At 41.8% G+C, this 21,850-nt stretch overlaps 1 protein-coding gene across 1 annotated transcript; it reads left to right on the forward strand.

The window, feature by feature from the left end:
* Window positions 1-15,668: 15,668 nt before the first annotated feature.
* On the forward strand, window positions 15,669-16,408 carry LOC130862109 (60S ribosomal protein L10). Its single transcript, XM_057751514.1, has one exon. It carries the CDS (start codon window positions 15,695-15,697, stop codon window positions 16,337-16,339), a length of 645 nt encoding a protein of 214 aa, XP_057607497.1. The 5' UTR covers window positions 15,669-15,694; the 3' UTR covers window positions 16,340-16,408.
* The last annotated feature ends 5,442 nt before the right edge of the window (window positions 16,409-21,850 follow it).

Raw genomic sequence — 21,850 nt, forward strand, 5'->3', positions numbered from 1 at the left:
ATTAGTCTTCAGAGTTAAAAATAGCACTTGTTTAAAACTATAGTTAATAGTTCTCATCTGGATAATTCATCTGCATATTGCTATTTTGAAAGAATACTATAAACCTTATGAAACAAGAATATTTGATCTCATGAATTTAAAGGATATGTATCGTATAATCTTTTCAAAAATTATTCCATTATTTTTTCCTTACATAATTCTTATTCTTGGTTCTTTAAATTTTTCTAATCACTTAAAAGTATTTCAGTAACTGAACCAAAAAAGAAAGAAAGAAAGAAAGAAAGAAAGAAAGAAAGAAAGAAAGAAAGAAAGAAAGAGAAATAAGGAAAGAAAGATCATATGTAAACCCCTGCTGGACTTTCTCCCAGATCTGAAGGGCTTTGGCTACAAAATTAACAACCAAGGAACACGTGGTTTGTGTGGGTGTGTGCCAGCCTTCCTGGAGTTCCCGTTCTTCTCCTTGTCTTTTGAAATAATCCTCAAGCGATGGGTTTTCTCCAGGCAACTCTATGTGCAGGTGCAGCTATGAGAACATATCAGAAGCAGTGGCTCCGCTGTCTTAGAGCCCTGAGACCCAGTCCAGGCATATGCGGTCAGAGGACAAGCTTGTGACTTCATCTGGGACTTGCTGACAGCTTCTGAACACCCACACTCTGCCGAAGGGACAGTCCAGATAGTTTAAGATTAAACCGACCCAAACTCTTGCCTGACCTTCTTTGATAAGGGTGTGCTGTTTGGGGACCCAGAGGGTAACTCATCATAGGCAGCCAACCGCTGCATCAGGGCGGAACTGAGACATGAGAACGTGACACACACCAGATGTACAATTGATTCTACAATAACAATGGGTTGTTTGTTTGTTGTTTGTTTGCTTTGCTTTGCTTTTCAGGCTTTGTACTGAATATTTGCTTTCCTAGGATGCTATCTGTGTAGTTTTGTCTCAGCTCCAAACTGTTTCCCTCAAGGCTCAACTCCGTGACCCGTGTTTAAGCTCTAGATGCCTCCCTTCTTGACATTCAATCACTTGTCACATTACCTCAGTGTCCTGTATGATTAATAAAGTATGTGCCCTGACATATGACATATGAGAGTGTCTAAAGACACTGTGGATTCCACCCTAGTGTCCTGAAGTGCTCGCTCTAAGGAAAACTAGCTGCCAACCTGTGAGGATTGACTAGGCAACCCTGTGGAGAGGGACAGCCGCCCCCCACCATAGGTACTGAGCCACCTTGGAAATGGATTCTCTAATCCAAAAGCAAACCTTCAGGTTCCTACCACTCCAGCCGACACCTTACATTCTTTATCCTCATGCAAGTCCCTTAAATACTTCAAGAGAAAAGCCACCAGTATAGATAGCCCTTCCTCATTCCTGACCAGCAGAAAGTGGGAAAGAAAATCAGTAATCATTGTTTGTAGCTGCGGTGTTTGGGGAGTGGTTTGTTATAAAGTCGCTAGAGTAACGGGCACATCATAAAGTCGATGCCAGTCACCAATGTCAATCATTCATCACATTCCTACTGATCACCTGCGATATGAGCCATGTCCTCCACTTCCGGGGAATGTCCATGAGTAAATACAGATGAGAAAAATATGATTCTTTGGAAAAATAATGTTGAAGCACAAAAACAAGGAGATGATTTTTCTCTGTTAATGGGAAGAGGTTATTCATTCTTGCAATAAAAATGTATTTTGTATTTTCTAGGAAGCAGTCATTGTGATCTGTGACAAATGCTAACAAAAAAAAAAGAAAGAAAGGAAGGAAGGAAGGAAGGAAGGAAGGAAGGAAGGAAGGAAGGAAGAAAACCACACCAAACAAGATAGATTTGCCTGCAAGAGGACTGTGGAAAGTTAAGGAGATAAGAGACTGGAGGAAAGTTAAAATGAGGTCATCAGACCTGGCATACTGTGACCTTAGACCAATTTCTATAAAATGATAAAAATGGATACTAAATTGGAGTAGAAAAGGACAGGGAAACTGCTGGAACCCACACGCATATTTTCAGGAATGCTGGTGGTTGGGAGAGAAGAGAAAGGTCAAGAGCTTGTTGCCTCTCACTTCCTTCAGCTGGTTCCATCACCGGCAGCGTGCTGCCCATCCCTGCTGGCCCACAGCCAGCACAGCCAAGCTGCCTTGGTGCAGGCTCAGGGCACCAGTAAACCCCTAAGAGTGGACATTTCCCTTAAAAAAAAAAAAAAAAAAAAAAAACCACCACTCTAGAAACCTAGTCACAGCTCTGCAAGTAGGGCTTGCTTTTTGACATTAAAATGAGTTTTACAAAATAAAGGAATGGCTGTCTCAAGAGTCATAGCTGCCTATCAACAGTGATATAATACATGAATGTAGAAACCTATGATCAGTAACTAGGATGGTTTTCAGGCATCAGCGACTCTTCAAGAGCCCAGCTAGCTTCTTCTACTGTTCACTGAGTGGTACTCTCCAGGACAAGCTCACTGAGGTCATCTGAACAGTCTCAGAACCTAAAAGGGCCAGTGTGTGGAGTTCACCTATCCTATTCATCTAGATTACCAGTCCTTTGGGAAACTCTCAAGAGAGAAGGCATGAAACCACATACCACTTCTTAATTTCTAATGCAATCAGACCTGCGGCCCTCCGGTGTCTGCCCCACTAAGCTTGGTGAGCATGGAATCAGAGCAGGGGACATTATGGGATCTACATCTTCAAAATCGTGAGCTCCCAAAATCCACAACCTCCTTTCATACAGTCTGAGGAGAAAAGCAGTGTGCTTTTTGACCCCTGCGGAAAGTTCTTCTGAATTCAGAACACCACACATACAACATACTTCAGACTCTAGTTTTTCTGCCCATCAAGGAACTGATTGCTTGAGTGGACCACCCAGGCAGGAACATCCAAATCTATAGCAAGCTGTAAGCCACGGGCCAGCAGGATGGCAAGAGGAAGGTGCATTGCTGGCGACTCCCTGCTCGGTCTCCTGCTGGACTATGGGATGTTACAGGGTAGTTGGGAGAAAGAAAGCAAGCACAGGGGCATTGTGGGTTGTAACTGTATTGGGAACTTTGAAGTTAGTCTCTGTTGTGACATTTCCATCTGAATCCACCTAAGGCTGAATCAAAACTTGGTGTTCGGGGGAAATCTGGATTTCTTAGTTTTTGAAAGAATAATAATGTTTTTCCAAGTATTGCTTTTAATAAACATTAACAAATTACAATGGAATTTGTCTTTTCCTCCCCAGAACTACTTATAATAGGTGACGTATTACAGTCATGTTCTCAAGGCTTTCTAATATGTGTGAGGAAACAACGTAGCTTAGCGTATCAACAAACTCATAACTCCTTCCACCAAATATCTTCAAATTCCCTGCCCAGCTTTTGCAATAGTTCTGTTTCGGATCTCAGCTTTGCTGGTGTATCTTTATCCAACACTCTAACTCAGTGGTTCCCAGCTTTCCTAACACTGAGGCCCTTTAATCCTCATGTTCTGGTGACCTCCAACCATAAAACTATTTTGCTGCAACTTCATAAGTGCAATGTTGCTACTGTTATGAAACATAATATAAATATCTGATGTGAGGGATATCTGATATGTGACCCTCAAAGTGGTCGTGACCCGCGGGCTGGGAACCTCTGATCTAACCCATCAATGCCTGCTGGGTGCACTTGTCCTCTGAAGGATATTGTGCGTTAGGCACAGACCTTTAAATGTGAAACCAGAAACACATTCCATAGAGTTTCTGAGAAGGTCATCATTTTTAATTAAAACTTCAAACTTTTGCTCTGCAAATAACACGTCTGAGAAAATGAAAGATACTAGAAAGTCATATTATACACAAAAAGGCTTGTATCTGGAATATGTGAAAATTTTCTAAAATCAACAGCAAAGAAAAAACATTTAAAGTCTACAAGAGCTAGTTCCAGGACAGGCTCCAAAGCCACAGAGAAACCCTGTCTCGAAAAACCAAAAAAAAAAAGAAAAAACATTTAAAAAGATTTAAAAATATTTTAATAGAGACTTCGCCAGAAAAAAAATACACATGTGTCCAAAGGACAAATCAAGCAAGAAGAATAAAAGATGCTTCAAATCATTAGCTATTTGTGGAAATGAAAATTGCAACTATGGTGAGATAGCAGTACATACCTGAGAAACTGGGGAAGAAAACAACACCGGTGAAACCAGGTGGTTGCATTGCCAGGGAAATCTAAAATGGTTAACATTCTTACATATAGGTATAGGCTCATCAGGCTGTCTATTGCTTCCACCAACTCCGCTGGTAAACAGTAGAGATACAAAGGCAGCTCACTAATTGCTGGTCGCCGCCAGCTTTTCAATTCACTGAGTAATTTATTTGTGAGCAAACTTTTCTCCCTTTTTCTTTTATATCTTATAAAATCGTGGTTCGTGGACCTCAATAGCAGCACAACTACCGATTTTATAGACGTGCGTCTTTAGTTTTCTTTGTAACTTTAAAGCATGAAAGGGATGATTTTGTTTTGTATTTTGAAAGTGCAACGAAATTTAATACTTCCTTAAGGGACAACAGTGCAAGCTTTGAATTGTACTGTTTTCTGTACAATGGTAAAAAATAAATGACAAGTAAGAATAGAAGGAGGAAGTTGAGACTGCTGGTGTAATAGACACCCCATTTTTCCTGAATCTTAGTGGGAGGGAGCAGAGAGGGAGAATCCAAGAGTTTGGTTTCATCCCCCACCCCCACCCCGGATTGCTTCTTCTCTTCACTGGAGTTGATACAATCTTTAGGAAATACGAGACATAACACACATAACACAGTCTAATCATCTGTATGGCAACCGCACCTGCCAAATAAAATCAATGTATTGTTTTTATTTGAAAATAAATATTAAGTCACCCTGTCATTTTCTGCCCCCACCCCAAACAACAGCATGAATTCTAAGTTATGGTCACCCTGTCAATTCATTGAGTAGTCCATTTGAGAATAAACTTTTCTCCATTTTTTTTGTATTTTTATAAAAAGAAAAATATGAAGAGTATAATAGATTTATGGACTTGCACGTAAGAGTTGTAGCAATCTAAATGAGATAATTCTCAATGAAGTACTTTCAAGGTTCTATTCTACTCATTAAAATGCCACTTCTAGTTATTTAGAGCAGAGGCCGATTGGTGTACCATGCGTATAATGCAAAGCACAGTGGCAAGTTTCACAAGGAATATTTATTCATGATGACTGACATGAGATTGTAGCATGAGATGTTCTCAGGGAAGAAACAAAACTAAATAAATTCAGTAGAAAAAGTCGATCCAAACATACCAAGAACACTTGTGAAACATACGCATCCCAGAGTACTTTAGCCAGCTTTGGAAAGAGATCCATGTTTTGGTAGTTCTTCTGAGTTGTCTTCAGGACAGAGGTTGAACCAGACTCCTGGCATCCAGGTTTCTGTCCTTTCCAGGGAAATCTAACACGTCCTTGCCTCAGCACCTACCATCCTTTACACTGTCAACTTCTCCTTTATGAGTGATCCTACCTTTGGATGAGACAGAGACAGGGTGAGAGTGTGACCATCAGCCTTAATCTAAAAAGTGATCCACTTGGCCAGAGGTGCCTATAGCCACGGCGCTATTTTTACCTTCTGCTCAAATGACAGGCGTTCGGAATGCTTCCACCTCATTATGCATCTCCTTCCGTGCTGCCTGAGCTCCACTGCTCTGCCTTCTTCTGAAACTGCTACAAGTCATTGAATATGCTTCAGAGTTTCTCTGACATGTCAGTCTTCCTTCTAAATTTACCACTTCGGTGACTGGATGTACCTTTGCACTTGATGCCCACCGCTTTCAGGAACCCACACTGTCACCTCTCCACATCCCCAATCCACCTGCTCCTCTCCCTGCACTGACACCCTTAAGGGGGTCCATTAAGTATCCCTATATTAAATTTAATATATCAAACCTCTTCCACGATGGACACCATTTGGTACCTGCATCTTCATCCTCCAAGGAGCTTCTACCATTGACCAGAACATCTGGAAATAAATTATATTGATGGAGGAAGGTCATTGGTTAATTAATAAAGAGACTGCTTGGACTCATAGGTTAGAACATAGGTGGGTGGAGTAAACAGAACAGAATGCTGGGAGGAAGAGGAAGTGAGGTAAGATGATGTGGGAGTGATTTCTTTCTAATCTGTTGCTTTCATTGGTTAATTAATAAAGAAACTGCCTAGGCCCATTTGATAGGCCAACCCTTAGGTGGGTGGAGTAAACAGAACAAAATGCTGGGAGAAAGAAGCCGAGTCAGGCAGTCGCCATGATTCTCCCACTCCAGACAGATGCAGGTTAAGATCTTCCCTAGTAAGCCACCTCATGGTGGCTTATTATTAGAAATTATTTCATTATTAGAAATGGGTTAGATCAATATGTAAGAGCTAGCCAATAAGAGGTTAAAACTAATGGGCCAGGCAGTGTTTAAAAGAATACAGTTTCCATGTAATTATTTTGGGTAAAGCTAGTCGGGTGGCGGGACGCAGCCCACTGCTCCACACAACAGTAAGATACCAGGGCACTGCTCTCCAGGGCAGACGCGATGAAGCAAGCCGCCAGGTCAGACATGCTGAATCTTTCCCGGTAAAACTGGTGCTACACAGATTATTAGAGATGGGTTGATCGGGATATGAGAATTAGCCAGTAAGGGCTAGAGCTAATGGGTCAAGCAGTGTTTAAAAGAATATAGTTTCCGTGTAATTATTTCGGGGCATAAGCTAGCCAGGTGTCCAGGAGCTGGGTGACAGGAATGCAGCCCGCAGCTTCCTTCAACATTATATTCTTCTCATATTTCAGAAGTTGAATTGTATTGACTACTCTCTCTAGCAAATCAAAGACAAGTTTTTAAAGTGAAAAATTGGGACTGTAACTCTTCTGAGAAAATAAACAGCACCCTTTTTTGGTGTTCTGATGTGTGTGTGTTCTGTGTGTGTAGGTATTGATGAAGATGCTGCACCTGCAACAGGCTTCAATACACCTCTGCCATGGATACACAAGGACAGCCACATGGAAAATAGCATACAATGTCACGAGATATATGACATCCATAGGTCACGTATTAAGTACTTTTGTTCATATCTTCCAACTTTAAGACCACCTTTACTCTCTACACAATTCCTCTTGAACATCCCTGCCATCTAGAACTTTCAGTATTGCTTATTTAAAAATCATATGTTGGCTACTGGGTAGAAAACAAGGAGCTCTCATACAAAAATAGCTGGACCTCAACTTTGGTCAAGCAAGCTATCCTAAACTAACCCCTTGATCTTTCTCCCTTCTGGAATCAGCAACTTTCTCAACTTGCTTGTCATTCACTTAAAAACCTTGGAATTACCCTGAATAAATGCTTCTTATTTGTGCCTTACATAGAAAAATCTTCAGTGCTGGGGTTTCATTTAAGGTCATATGTCCTTTATATGTCCACTGTGAGATGTCACATGCTAGTTTACATCTTTAACATAAGATATTCAGTGTCCCCTTTCCTCGTCTTTTATAGTTGTATTTTCATAGTCTCTCAGCTATCCCACATGGGTGTGACTCTGCCCATTCACTTTCTTCTAATCTGTGCCAGATAACATCACCAGATCATTTATCGATGAATGCCAATATAAAATATCTTCTTATTCCCTACCCAACCCTTACAATGTTTTGGTTTTAAGGTGGGAGCTTAACTTTGCCAGTGTGTCTTTATCACCTGTGCTAACCCATCAACCCCTGGGAATGCCAAGTGCTTGTGTTTCTAGGGAAAAATCTAAAATAATTAATACAGTCTGGAGCAGGTGATTAGTTTATCAGAAGGTTAGGCGTGTACTTCCTCAATGTCTCAGCAGTTCTATTTAACCTTTTTATATGGGAGATAATAGTCGTCCCCTCAAAAAGTTTATATATTAAATGCTTGGTCTCTCTTGAGGGACAAATGGATCATGAGGATGCTAACTGCATTAATGGAGCCCCCAAAACCTGTCCTCCTTTAAAGATGTTCCTCTCAAGCACTTGGTAACAGTGGTGAAAATTGACAACCACAAACTAGAGAAATAAAAGCATAATAGATGTCAGCAGATGATCCCAGCGGCTTCACTGGCTTCATCAGCTCTCAGTATCCACTGGAAGAAGCCATTGGTGAACACACCCACCCAACTGACACTACTCAGGAATTCCAGAACAAACTATTGACACGGTCATAGGACTCAAAAGGAGCATCCTGAATGGCGGAAGTCAGTCTTAGACAGTCTCAGCCTCCAGGACTCCACTGACATTCTCTTCGAGAAAAGGAAAATGAGAGCAAGGAAGAAGAGAATCAACTTCCATGCACTTAGGAAAGGGGGTTGGGGTGGGGCTAGGAAAGATTGCTAAGGCAGTGCTGGTGGGAACAGAGCTCATGTATGCTGATTGTATTGGTGCTTCCATGAATCTTCACATGTATTGCATCTTATAGAATTCCAAAAAGTTATTTTATATTATGTTCAAGACAAACATGGTTTTTTTTTTTATTTATTTGTTGAGACAGGGTCTTCCTATGTAGTTTAGGCTGTCCCTAAACTTATAACTAGCCTGCCTTGGTGTCCATAGATTTGATGTTAATATTGATAGCTACCATGCCTAGCTGAACAAAGTTCTATTAGGGATTAAAACAATAGAAATATAAATTAAGTCGTTACACAGAATTCTTCTAGAAGCATTCTTATAGTTACTTCGATTGCTTGTAATGGTTTGGTATCCAAAGCAACCATAAAATTAGTATGTGTGAACATTATTTAATAAAAAATTATACAAGTTAAAGGTGATAGTGTCTACATTTTAAATTTAAAGAGAGATTTTCTCTGCAATCACATCGTATGCCTGGATGTTTGGTAAGGTATGCAAAGGTCAGTATACTTAGATAAACATTTCTGAGTGCCACAAAAACAGCAAATCATATTTATAACACTTATAAGTCAAAGAAAGTCTTCATTTACTATTAGGTAATGTGACAGACACTGTTTACCACGGTGGTGTTATAACAGCTATAAATGAATAGATACATTATAATGCTCATCACATTAGTTGGTCTAAAATGTTATGCTAATGATATCTGAGGACATACCATGGTGGAGAAAGACCAGCAGAGAATTTTTGTGGATCTGTTAGCATGACTGATCCTTGTACTGAATTGAAAATACTTGGGAATTAATTTACAAGACACTCAATGTATCTTTTATATTTCTATGTCCAAATTGCCCTGTTCTCTCTTAATTTGTTGAATTAACTACAACAAAGCCAAATTTACATACAATAGTTTAGATCTGAAATTTATCTTGTAGGCTTACACAATAAAGGCTCTGTGGCCAGCTGAATAACTTTGAGAAGGGATTGGGTTCTAAGGTCTCCAACCTAATCAATAGATTAATCTTTGTCAAGTACCTATAACATCATTAGGAAAATATTGCCAGTATGGTGGTCAATGTGCTTCAGGCCAATGAAACTCCACAGCCTAGTCCTGTGCTGCATGAAAAAGAAACCTGTTTCTTCAGGCTTGTCCCTTAAAACTACAACCAGCTCTGCTTGTGATGTCTAATTTGGACAGCCAACTATTGTAGGCCGGTGAGGAGGATGCCTTCATATGTCAGGAATGAGCCGAGTGTATGTGTAATGTGGAATTGAAATTACTCTTATTAGTACAAAACAACAAAATTCAAAGATCTTGAAAGCATATCAACAACTGACAAATCTACCATCTAAAGTGGGAGAAGCAGCTGCAGGGAAAGAAAGGAGACTAGCCATGCACAACCCTGATAAAGAACACTCAGCTTCTCAGTGAGGTAAGTAGAGGTTGAATGTGGGCGGAGTGACAAGTGCTCAGCCCTTATGGACTTTGGGTAAAAGGGAGGCTGCACATTCCTGCGGAGTGCAGTCCACCAACCCCACCCTTTACGTGTGTTCCTGGTCACGTGCACAGGGAGAGCATGGTTGCCACCTCTGTCCAAGGAAAATTCTCAACCAGGCAGGACCTTTCTCCTACATCTATCCACTGGAACAAAAGCCTTCGTCTATGTGGGGTACAGTAGTAAAAAACACAGAGATGCTTAAGATGCTTGGAAACTCACAGAAATGGAGAAACAGAAAATAATCATTCTGTTTCTAGAATATTCAGTGCTAAAAAAATGATGCAATCCCTGATGGAATGAGAAAGGCTAGACACCCTAGCCTTGGTTGAGCCCTGCCTACTACTCCAGCTGCATGATAAGTAAGAGGATGAAGAGGGCCACAACTCTAGATGTAGTGCCTACCCAAGAGGAATGTTTGCCACGGAGAGCCACCCTCCCTGTCGCCAGCCCCGTAAGTAAGTCACAGGGTATTGCTAGAAGAAGACCAAGATCAAAGGTAAGTGCAGAGCTAGATAGCGTTCTGAAGCTGACGGTGAAGTAAATGTTGAGAAGGAACTCGAGGCAAAGAGCATCCAGCTGGAAAATAGTGCTGCTACATGGGACAAAGACGTGTGTGTTCGTGTGCACATGTGCATGCGTGTCTCTTTTATGGGGGCAGGGTGCTGTTTTGATTATTTGAGACAGGATCTCGCTGTTATTAGTTCAAGATAGCCTCTAACTGGTCATCTTTCCCAGACTGGGGTCACAGGCATACCCCACTCCATCCCACCCCACGCTACTCTGCAAAGGAATCTGATCCCAATGCAGCACCAAGGGGAATCAAGGAGAGCCAACTCTTAATCAAACTCTCTCTAGAATTCCAGCGACAGGACACCCGTACCCGTTTCCAGCAGACACTCGGCTTCCTTGTCTCTATATCCTAAACCAGGTGTTTGGCTTTAAATGGCAAATCACAGGTCATAAAACAAGTCGCAAGTCACCAAACAGAAAATCTCAGGCAGTCCACAGATGTAGCAACTGTGACAGGGAATGTAAAGGAACTCAGGAATGGGTAAACACTGGTAGGAGCGGCTGACAAGAGATGGAAACAAACTATGAGTCAGTCAAATTGACATGCAAGGAGTGACAGCCACAGGCAGGGAGCTGCAGGAAGAGCGGGAACCTCTGTGTATCCCGAGCCCTGTTAAAGCACCGATTCACTCTGGACCCCTGCCCATGGTAATTAACCAGACTGAAAAACAGGGAGAAAAGATTCCACCCCTCCTAGGCGTCTTTACCCAAAAAAAATTTAGAGAGAAAATTCTATACCTGAGTGTCTACCATATCTCTATTCATAATACAGCTCAGATGTCTTTCAGCCTATGAGCAGATAAAACACGGCATAGCCAATCAATCAAATACTAGTTACCATGAAAAAAGAATGAGCGATTGCTACTTGTAACCACACTGGTGAATCCCAAATATACTTTGCCAAGTGCAAGCAGCCAGATTTAAAGGCCATTGTTTTGCTTCATTTATACAAAGTTAAAACAAAACAGGTAACTGTTTAGAGGTAAGGGGAGTGACTCTCTGCAGAGGGAGGAACACAAAGGATACTGAGGTGACAGGGCCACTCTGTGCCTTCACCATGGCAGAAGGTAGACAACTCTAAGCATTTGTCAAAGCCTGAGGAAGAAAACACGATCGGGAATGCATTTCACTCTTTGTCAGGCTAGGGGAGGCACTGCCGCGTAGAATACAAAGTCGAACAAACGTTAGCAACCTTACCACTGAATAATTACCGCAGCGAAACAAATAGAGGTCAGAATTAACTAAGGAACCTCAGAAATCAGTATTTTGGTAGAATACTATTACAAACTAAAGATAAAAATGTTCAGATACATTCTAAATAATGTTTCCAACAGGAATATGAATTAGCAGTTCTGAGATGTCTTGGGTACCACAGAACTATACAAATAAGGAAATACATTGTAAACCATTGGGACCGGGTTTCTAGTTGTCAAAGAACAGATCAGTCTGTATTGACCTGGAATTAGATCAGAACTATGAACTCAGAGAATAATATAGAGACTAATATAGATACAAAAGTGATATGTATGTGTATGGGGCTAATATGCACAGTGCTTATAGGTAGGTTTTTTTTAATTATTGTACCCCAAGGCCAGCTCAATGCCATGCTTTCTAAGAAGCCTCACACGCTGCCTTCTACAGATCCTCGTTCGATTTATAATTCTTTTATAGCATTATCACAACTGTCGTGGACTTTTGCACATATTTTTAGAGACCCTTCTAGATAGAAGATTCTTAAAAGTATTGAAGGGGCTCTAGCCAGCCCAAGCAGGGCAAACATGTCTCTGGCAGGCCTTGCCCTTCTCCCCAGTCCCTCTGCCTTGCTAAAAACCATTAGATTATATTCCTAAAACTAGCCACCAAGGTCTATTTCCTTATTTGGCCACTTCCTCCTCCTGAGGCTGACTACCAAGGTCTAGCTGTCAAAGTATTGAAGTCCAGCAATCAAAAGCCCCCTGTGATTGCCCTAATTAACATACTGGTTAAAATTAAACACCTCATTCTATCACTGGGTTTCCCCTTTCTTTCCCTTTGTAAACTGCCATTTCCCTGTGTGCCATGACTGTCTCCTTTCTAACCAGAGGCAGTGCTTAGTTCCTCTGGGACAAATATCCCACCCCACACACACTCTTTCCCTTCCCCCTTGTCCTCTAATTCTTTTATTTATTTATTTATTAAAGATTTCTGCCTTCTCCCCGCCACCACCTCCCATTTCCCTCCCACTCCCCCCTCACGTCCCCCTCCCTCATCATCCCTAAGAGTAATCCGGGTTCCCTGCCCTGTGGGAAGTCCAAGGACCACCCACCTCCATCCAGGTCTAGTAAGGTGAGCATCCAAACTGCCTAGGCTCCCACAAAGCCAGTACGTGCAGTAGGATCAAAAACCCATTGCCATTGTTCTTGAGTTCTCAGTAGTCCTCATTGTCCGCTCTGTTCAGCGAGTCCGGTTTTATCCCATGCTTTTTCAGACCCAGGCCAGCTGGCCTTGGTGAGTTCCTGATAGAACATCCCCATTGTCTCAGTGTGTGGGTGCACCCCTCGCGGTCCTGAATTCCTTGCTCATGCTCTGTCTCTTGCTCTTGATTTGGACCTTGAGATTTCTAATTCTTATCTTTATCTTTTATTCCCTGACCTTTGTCCCTCTGGGGCAAATAAGTGTCCTTTGCACTGAGAATTTGGTCTTGGGGTGTCCTGGGTGGATACTGCTCCCTTCAAATGTGTCTCATTTCTTCCGATTTGTCTCCAGTACATGGGCCAGCTCATTTAGTTCTCCCAGGTAATTTACTCCTTCCCATCGCTTCCGCAATGCAGACCCCTCCTGTCTCTAACAAACGTGTGAAAGGCTCTGACCTGGTCAACCTGTTTCGTGCTTTTTCTCTCACTATCCAGTAAGCACTCAATTGTTGTTTTTTAAAAAATCGGTGCTCTGTCAGTTTGAGTTATTTATGATTCTTCTGTGGACTCCACTGCCTGGACTGTGACCCACGCTCTTGCTCTCATCCTCAGAGCTCTGCACATAACACATAGCTCCACTCCCACTCATGAGCTTCCTGTCAGCTCCTCCAACTCAACAGCCTCTTTCTTGGGGACTTTTGCAGCTGTGACTGACTTCGCTTACAAAGAGCCTTTCAGACTATGAGTGGGGAAGGATTTTTTTTCCTTGTGAATCTGCCATTTAATTATACCTTTGTAAAAGACAGCAAAAAAAAAAAACTATTAGAAAAAGATTAAAGACTTTTAGTTTCAGATTTAACAGACATAAATGTGGTCTTATCAAATTGCTTCATAAGTTATAAATATATACTCAATGGAACTAATCAAGACCCAGGAACAGCTTGCTAACGGTGCCTGATGCATGAACTGCTGAGAATTCTGAGCATCAGTGATTCCATCTCCTTGTTTAGGTCTCAGCCTTCCGCAAAAGGTATGTCCTGACCATGTCTTCACTTCAGACTGCTCCTTTGAAGTTTCCATCACTTCACTCCCTTTAATGAAAACACACGTGCAACAGTGAGTGTGCATGAACACACACACACGCGCGCACACGCACGCACACACATGTACACACACACACACACTTTATTCTCTGTCTCGCCTTCTTGAACTCCAGGTATCAGATACCATGACCACTGTGTTCACTCTGGCACACATCTGCAAAGCCAAGAAGAGTCAAACACACTTTGGAACGGACGGTTTTCTAGTCTTTACACGCTAACCTAAAGTGTGAAATTCCAAGCTGGATGTATAAAGTGAAGATTTCAAAACTCATTTGTCCTTGAAGCTGGGTTTTCAGATGTGTGTTACAAAATATAGACTGGGAAATACTTATCTAAAGAAGTATCCAGAAAGTTTAAGAAGGAAAAACTAGTTTGCCAGGTTACACATGATAAGGAACCACTGATGCTTGACTTCAACATGCTGCAGTCATTTCCAGGGCAGACAGGAAAGAACTGGAATTGTGCCGCAGATTTGGCTGACTACGCATGCGTGACATTCACTTGATCCCGACCCCCACCCCGCCTTGGTTTTCTTTCTGTTCTTTCATGCTCTGGGACTGAAACATAGAAAACTGAATTCCCAAATTTCCTAGCCTAATGACTTCTGAGTAAGGAGTATTTCACAAAGAGGCAACCACAGGATATTGGAAAGAGAGAAATAAAGAGACCTCTCCCCTCCCCTTTAAAACTATGACTGTGTTTGAAAGCAGTGGGTGGCCTGAGGCTTAAGTGACTGCCTATGGTTGTGATACAGTTGAGGGTCCTGAAAGAAAAGCAATCCTATATCAACCAGCGGCATGCTCCCAGGCTTTCAAGGCCCTCCTAGGGTCGCCAATGGTTTGCAATGCTGGAGCCTAAACTCAGAACTTTGTTCATGCTAGGCTAGTGTTCAATCACGCAGCTACGCTTCCAGCCCCAAGGCCTTCAGTGTGGCGGCAACTCTGCTGGCAAAATTGGCAGTGGTGTGGTTTCTGCCTCCAGCAGTGTCCCTGGGTGAGTGACATCCTAGGTCTCCACTGTGTGCAGTCAGGAGCTCGCAGGGACTTCCTGCAGTCACGGGCTCTTTTTTCCAAAGCTTATAACTCCATCAGGCTTTCTAACATTCACGTTTATCGATGGACTGACTGTGTGCACATTTATTGTGTGCACATTTACCAGGGCATGCTTGTAAAAATCGGAGGCACAAGGGCCAGAGACGATTCCCTTTTCCCACATATAGTTTCTTTTTTTCTTTTTTTCTTTTTTTTCTTGGTTTTTCGAGACAGGGTTTCTCTGTGGCTTTGGAGCCTGTCCTGGAACTAGCTCTTGTAGGCCAGGCTGGCCTCAAACTCGCTGGGATTAAAGGCGTGTGCCACCCAAGGATGGGACTCGGGTCACCAGGCTTGGTGACAAGCACCTTTGCCCGCTGATCCATCTTGTTGATCCCATAACACTTTTTCGTTTTGGGTTTTTCAAGACACGGTTTCCCTGTGTAACAGCCTTGTCTGTCCTGGAGCTTGTTCTGTAGACCAGGCTGGTCTCAAATCCACACAAATCCCCTGTCTCTGCCTCCCTAGGGCTGGGATTAAAGGTATGTGCCACCACTGCCTGACCCCACAACACTTTTTAAAAAATCAGTTTTTTGTATGCAAGTCCCTCTATGTGAGGTTTCTGAGGTGGTTTCTATTTTATGATTTATGTGGAGTCAATATAGAAAAGGGTATTTTATGCAAGTAAAGAAATACCACCTTGTCTTTTCCTCCGGCGCGCTACCGACGGTCCTATTGTCATCATGGGTCGCCGCCCCGCCCGGTGTTACCGGTATTGTAAGAACAAGCCGTACCCAAAGTCTCGCTTCTGCCGAGGTGTCCCTGATGCTAAAATCCGCATCTTTGACTTGGGACGGAAGAAGGCAAAAGTTGATGAATTCCCGCTTTGTGGCCACATGGTGTCAGATGAATACGAACAACTCTCTTCCGAAGCTCTGGAGGCTGCCCGTATTTGTGCCAACAAATACATGGTAAAGAGTTGTGGCAAGGATGGCTTTCATATTCGAGTGAGGCTTCACCCCTTTCATGTCATCCGAATCAACAAGATGTTGTCCTGTGCTGGGGCTGACAGGCTCCAGACAGGCATGCGTGGTGCCTTTGGGAAGCCCCAGGGCACAGTGGCCAGGGTTCACATTGGCCAGGTCATCATGTCCATCCGCACTAAGCTGCAAAATAAGGAACATGTGATTGAGGCTCTTCGTAGAGCCAAGTTCAAATTCCCTGGCCGCCAGAAGATCCACATCTCAAAGAAATGGGGCTTTACTAAGTTTAATGCAGATGAATTTGAAGATATGGTTGCTGAGAAGCGACTCATTCCTGATGGCTGTGGGGTCAAATATATTCCTAATCGTGGTCCCCTGGACAAGTGGCGAGCCCTACACTCCTGAGGGCTTTCACGGTGCTCTCCTGTACCCTACCAAATCATGTTCAGTAATAAATCTCACATCCAGTCTGCTTAAAAAAAAAAAAAAAGAAAAGAAATACCACCTTGCTTATCTTATGTAAATATTAAGAGGAAAACTCTGACTCTAGTGGAATAGCTGACTCGTTGGATGATACCATGAACCCAGGAGTCTGTTTTCTGTTACCTCTGATATGACTCTTGTGCGTTCCCACATCATTCTAAATCTAACCATTTCACTTCCTCCCTTGATTGCTTCCGGTTCTAAAGGAACACGGGGCCCTGTATGAACCACAGGACAAAGTCCTTTATGGTCCTTCTCAATTTACCCAAAGCCACCTCAAAGGAACCATCTGATTAAAGGCCCGTGTTTGCTCTGAAATGTACTTTCAAGAGATGCATCTCCTACTTGCTAATGGATCTTGTCTGTATAAAACCTCCTTCAGCGCTACCCTACATTTAGTAATTAAGATTACTCTTTTATTTCTTTATTATGATTATTTTTTTCCAGACAGGGTTTCTCTGTGTAGCTCTGGCTGTCCTGAAACTAGCTGTGTAGACCAGGCTGGGCTGGAAATCACAGAGATTCACCTGCCTCTGCCTCCTGAGTGCTGGGTTAAAAGGTATGCCTCATCACTGCCTGGCTAATATGATCACTCTTGTTGGTCACTAAGCAGGGGAGAAACAAGCTCACATAAAGACGTGTGGGAGACACTGGTATGTAAACAAGAACAGCTCTTTGAGTGAAACAGGTATTATCATGAAAGTATACATTAAAGCAATAAGGGAACAGTTAATTCTCTGGGGACCCCTCAAAAGACTTCATAGACAAGAAAGGTACACAGGGAAGCATGGAACTCACAGAACGGGACCTTCAGGTGTCAGTCCAGCGTTAGTGTGCCCTTGATGGTAACAGTGAGACAAATGAGTGAGTGTCTTATAAGAAGAAGGGACATAAATTTATTTCAAAATGCACAATATATAAATACACGGTATACGTTGAAGAAACCTATTTGAGGAGGAAAACACTGGACATTTCATATTATGGCTATAAAATATCACACTACAGCACACACACACATACACACAACACACACTATATCAGAGTTGGAGGGAGATCTCAGTGGGAAAATCTTGTTACTAAATCTGACAACCTGAATTTGATCCTTGAGACACATGGTGGAGAAAGAGAATCGCCTATGCTAAGCTGTCTCCTGACCTCCACATGCAAGCCCACACACTTGCACCCACACAAATCAATAAGATAAATAAAAGTTAAAAAATGAAGACAGCCCTAAGATTCTCAAGTCTCAAGTCATAAGCAAAAGGGATCAGATCATTAAGCTGTCAAAATAATGACCCTGTGTGCTCAACTAAAGTGCCATGGAAAAGAAGGCAACATGCTGAAAGACTGAACGTGAAGCTTGAAGGAACTTGCTATCATTTGAACAATCTGGACTGAGCACAGTACCTTTTCAGTTTCCAGATAGTCCCCATTTGGAAGAATAATGAGAAATAATGACAGCTTATGGATATAAATAAGATGACATGTGGTTCAATATTGCATAATTAGAAATAAAACCCAAAAATATTTTCTAAATTCATCTAATTCCTATTTGTTTCTTGATTACTGATAAAGAAGGAATAGCATAGGGTTTTTTGAATATCATATGTAGAATTATTCATGAGTTTTCAAAGAATATTAATAAATCCAGCGCATGTAAGTCACTTTTATTAGATTATAAAAGTTTATGCACTTTCAAAAAAGATCTTTGGATAAGTTGTGCCTGAGGTAGCTCATTTTCTTTCATTAGCGCTATATCAAAATATGGATACAAATTGGATGAACTAAGAAAAGTAGCTTAATATTAAGGAAATTGATTAGTAAGAAGTATTATAGGCATAAAATATGTTCATATTTGTGAAAAGATGAGGAAGGAATGATGCCAGTCTATAAATACTTGAAAAGTGTAAACATCTAATGTGGGGGCTGTTGGGGTGTTATTAAGAACTATAACTAGCAATGGTTTATGGGATGAAACTGAACAACTAGAGTTGAGAGCACCTCAAATCATCTTCCTTTAGAGAGTGGAGACCTATATTTATACACACTAGCAAATGGTCAACCCTGAAAATTACACATAAAACTAACATTAAACAGACTGGGAAGGTTGTACTTATGTATTAAAGGATATAGAAGTACACAAACACACACACACACCAAACACAACAACAACAGGTAATGAAAAAAAGAGTCCATGAATTTGAAAGAGCAGGGAGAGGTATATGGGAGGCCTTGGAGGGAGGAAATAATATAGTTGCATTATAATCTCAAAATATAAAAGAAAGATTTTTTTAAAAGATGAAAAAGGTCACCTCTGGAGCAACTCAGTGCTATGTATATTTTCCTTATTTATAATTTTAGAAAATGCAATATTTCAATGATGAAAAATGAGTATTGAATTCCTCTTCGGTATAAAGTGGCTTTCTTATTCTAAGACTCTCGGTGGTGGCTTGTTCTATTATTTGTCACAAGCAGACAAACCAAGTCTACGAATACTTGTCTAACCTGTCATCGATCTTCTTTCCTACCCACCCTACTTACTAGCAGTGAACAAAACTCACTAATTGGAATTGTGCCCAGACATTACTAGAAAATCGTAGCTCATCGATTAAGAGTAATGAGAATTAGTTCCTTAATTGAGATAAAGACAAATGCTGGCTGCTTTACACTGAAAAGAGTCAGATTTCATTTGCACTTGACACTAATTGCTGCCCCTTTCTTGAATCGCTTCCTTGCCTGTAAAAAACTCCGAATTTCTAGTCATAGCGGCCTTCTTGGGTCTTCACTCTGTGTCTCAGGCAGATGCTTTGATTTTTTTTCAAACTCGAAGAACTCCAAGTCGAATTCATTTGACAGAGAAAATAAAATTGGCTGCACACTTTGTGAATGCCAGGCACTATGCTGAGGACCTAGAGATGAAATCATAGTCTGGAAGGGAATGCCGCAGGGAACAGCTCCCAGACCTTGTCCCTACCACACTAGTCTTCCCTCAACTTTTGAACTACCTAATTCTGTCATAACAGAATTATGTATCTGAGGCTGGGTTTTCAGCAGCGTGGTTTATGGAGATGCAGCTGCTCTCAGAGTGAAAGGACCAAGGTCAGCAGGGCAGAGAATGAAGCTAAGGCCTGTGTCCTTGTTGGACCCTACCTGCAGTGTGGACTTATGGGTAGCTCTGTAGAATAATCGATTCCCTTGAGTTGATCCTAGTTGGATACTGGTAGGGTACTTTCTGTACATGATGGTCAATTAACCATGCAGCACGGATGAATACATCCCTGGAGGGTGTTACTGTAAATTCCCCATATTTCTGTTCCCCTGAGCTTCCACAGATTGAATGAGGACCACAATGGCCCCTCCTACAAAGCAGCTAGAGAAACTGCACACCAGCTGATAAAGGCATCTGGTTGACCACCAAACAAGCCCAGGAAAACATCATCACTACCTTGAGGGTCAGAATTACTAGATGTTAAGTCATGCCTGATCTTTCACTAACCCTTGTTTGTTTGTTTTTAATATGGGAACTCACTGTGTAACCAAGGCTGGCCAGGAGCTATTCTATTTCTCCCAGAACAGCGTGAACACTCAACCCTTCTGTCTCTGCTTGCTGAATGCTGAGAATACAGGCATGCGTCACCATGGCCACCCTACTTCACTACACATCTTCTTCATATTTTCCTGAGAGTTTATGCTTCTCCTTTAATCCTTACTGCCATTTAAAGTAGTCTAAGCGTTACTAGAACAGACTGACTTTTAACCCAAGATCACATTCTCCTAACTAGCTTCAGAACTTCCATATGCAATAACTAGAACCTCCTAGTGGTCATTGGTGGTATCTGATATGTTGTTTTTGTTTTGATGTGTTCTCCAAAGAACAATGTAGTACGTGGTGCCCAATTAGTGAGTGTTGTAAAATATTAATTTAAGATGTGTTTCATCTGTTTAGGCGGTGGAATATTTATTTAATGATGCAAGGATGTGCTGCATTCTTTTATCTTGCATTTGTTTAACAATGTAAAGCTGTGTTGCTTTGCCTGCCTAGAACACCTGGTTCATCTAATAAAGAGCTGAATGGCCAATAGCTAGGCAGGAGAGAGAGAGAGGTGGGACTTGCAAGCAGAGAGAATAAATATGAGAGAGAAGGAGGAGGAAGAGGAGAAATGGACAAGGAGAAAAGGACTCCAGGGGTCAGCCACCCAGCCAAACAGCCAACCATGCAGCAAGAAGGGAAGAGAGGTATATAGAAGACAGAAAGGTAAAAGTCAAGAGGCAAAAGATAGAAGGATAATTTAAGAAAAGCTGGCTAGAAACAAGTCAAGCTAAGGCCAGGCATTCATACATTCATAAGTAGGATTAAGTCCCCATGTATTCATTTGGGATCTGGGTGGTAGGCCTCCAAAGAACAAAAGGTAAAAAAATAAATAAACATCTACAGTGGTGCCGATGGAAAACGATGAAGCCATTAAGTGGGAGGTGTTAGTGGAAGGTTGTCTGGATACTGAGCGTAGCCCTTAAAGAGGATAGAGGAAACCTGCCTCTTTCATGTCTCTCTCTTCGGTTTCTTACTTTAATAAAATAAGCAGTTTGCTTTAGGATGTGACTGCCTGGACAAAGGCCAAAAGCAATGGGGCCAACTAACCACAGACTGAAACTTCCCAAACCGCAAGTGAAGATGACCTTTCTTCTTTATGAGTCAGGCTGTCTCACACACTTATGGTGGGAGTGGAAATCTAACCCAGATGCACTGGAAAGGCCTTGCCTGGGCTAAAAGGGACAACCTCTAATTGGAATCACAATGTTGCAGATGTTCTAATATTATAAAAGAAGACAGTTTCGCACGTCTGCACAGGGACAACTTCAAAATTTTATATGACGTAACCAACTCTGGTTTTTAAAGAGGTTCTCTCTGAGGAACTATGAAAAACACATTTTCATATCAAATATCCTCACCACGGCCATTTTTTTAAAGGTCTAGCTAAAAGCCCAAGATAAGAGATGACATTCAAATAAATAACTATGTTTCAAAGTGAAAAACAACAACAATAAAAAAATCTCAAAGGAGATGCAGTTAAAGTACATTGCGGTTTAGAGGAAAAGGAAATAGCCTTGTCTGTATTAGGTTTTCCACCTCTCATGTCTATAGCAAAGTTCAGAGCACAAAACAATCCTAAGCAAATACTCCAGTGCATAAAGCAGCAAACAAAGGTGTATGTGTCTCTCACTATACAGAGTTCGCAATGCAAGGGAGCAATACGATCAATAACTGGGCAATTGTCCCAGGAGTCACCAAGCCCAAAGTGGAAGCCGCCACACAGACCTCCGAAGCCTTTGTCAGCCAGAGTCACACAGGCCAAGTCTCCTTCTCCCTCAGCTTCTCCTTCATCACAAAATACTCGTGTAAATTCTTTGGTAAATAGTGTTTCAGCACTTGCT

The sequence above is a fragment of the Chionomys nivalis genome, chromosome 19, assembly GCF_950005125.1.
Source record: "Chionomys nivalis chromosome 19, mChiNiv1.1, whole genome shotgun sequence".
Lineage (NCBI taxonomy): Eukaryota > Metazoa > Chordata > Mammalia > Rodentia > Cricetidae > Chionomys > Chionomys nivalis.

What these genes read in the sequence shown, in the direction of transcription:
- LOC130862109 (XM_057751514.1), top strand. Translation starts at nt 15,695, where the DNA reads ATGGGTCGCCGCCCCGCCCGGTGTTACCGGTATTGTAAGAACAAGCCG.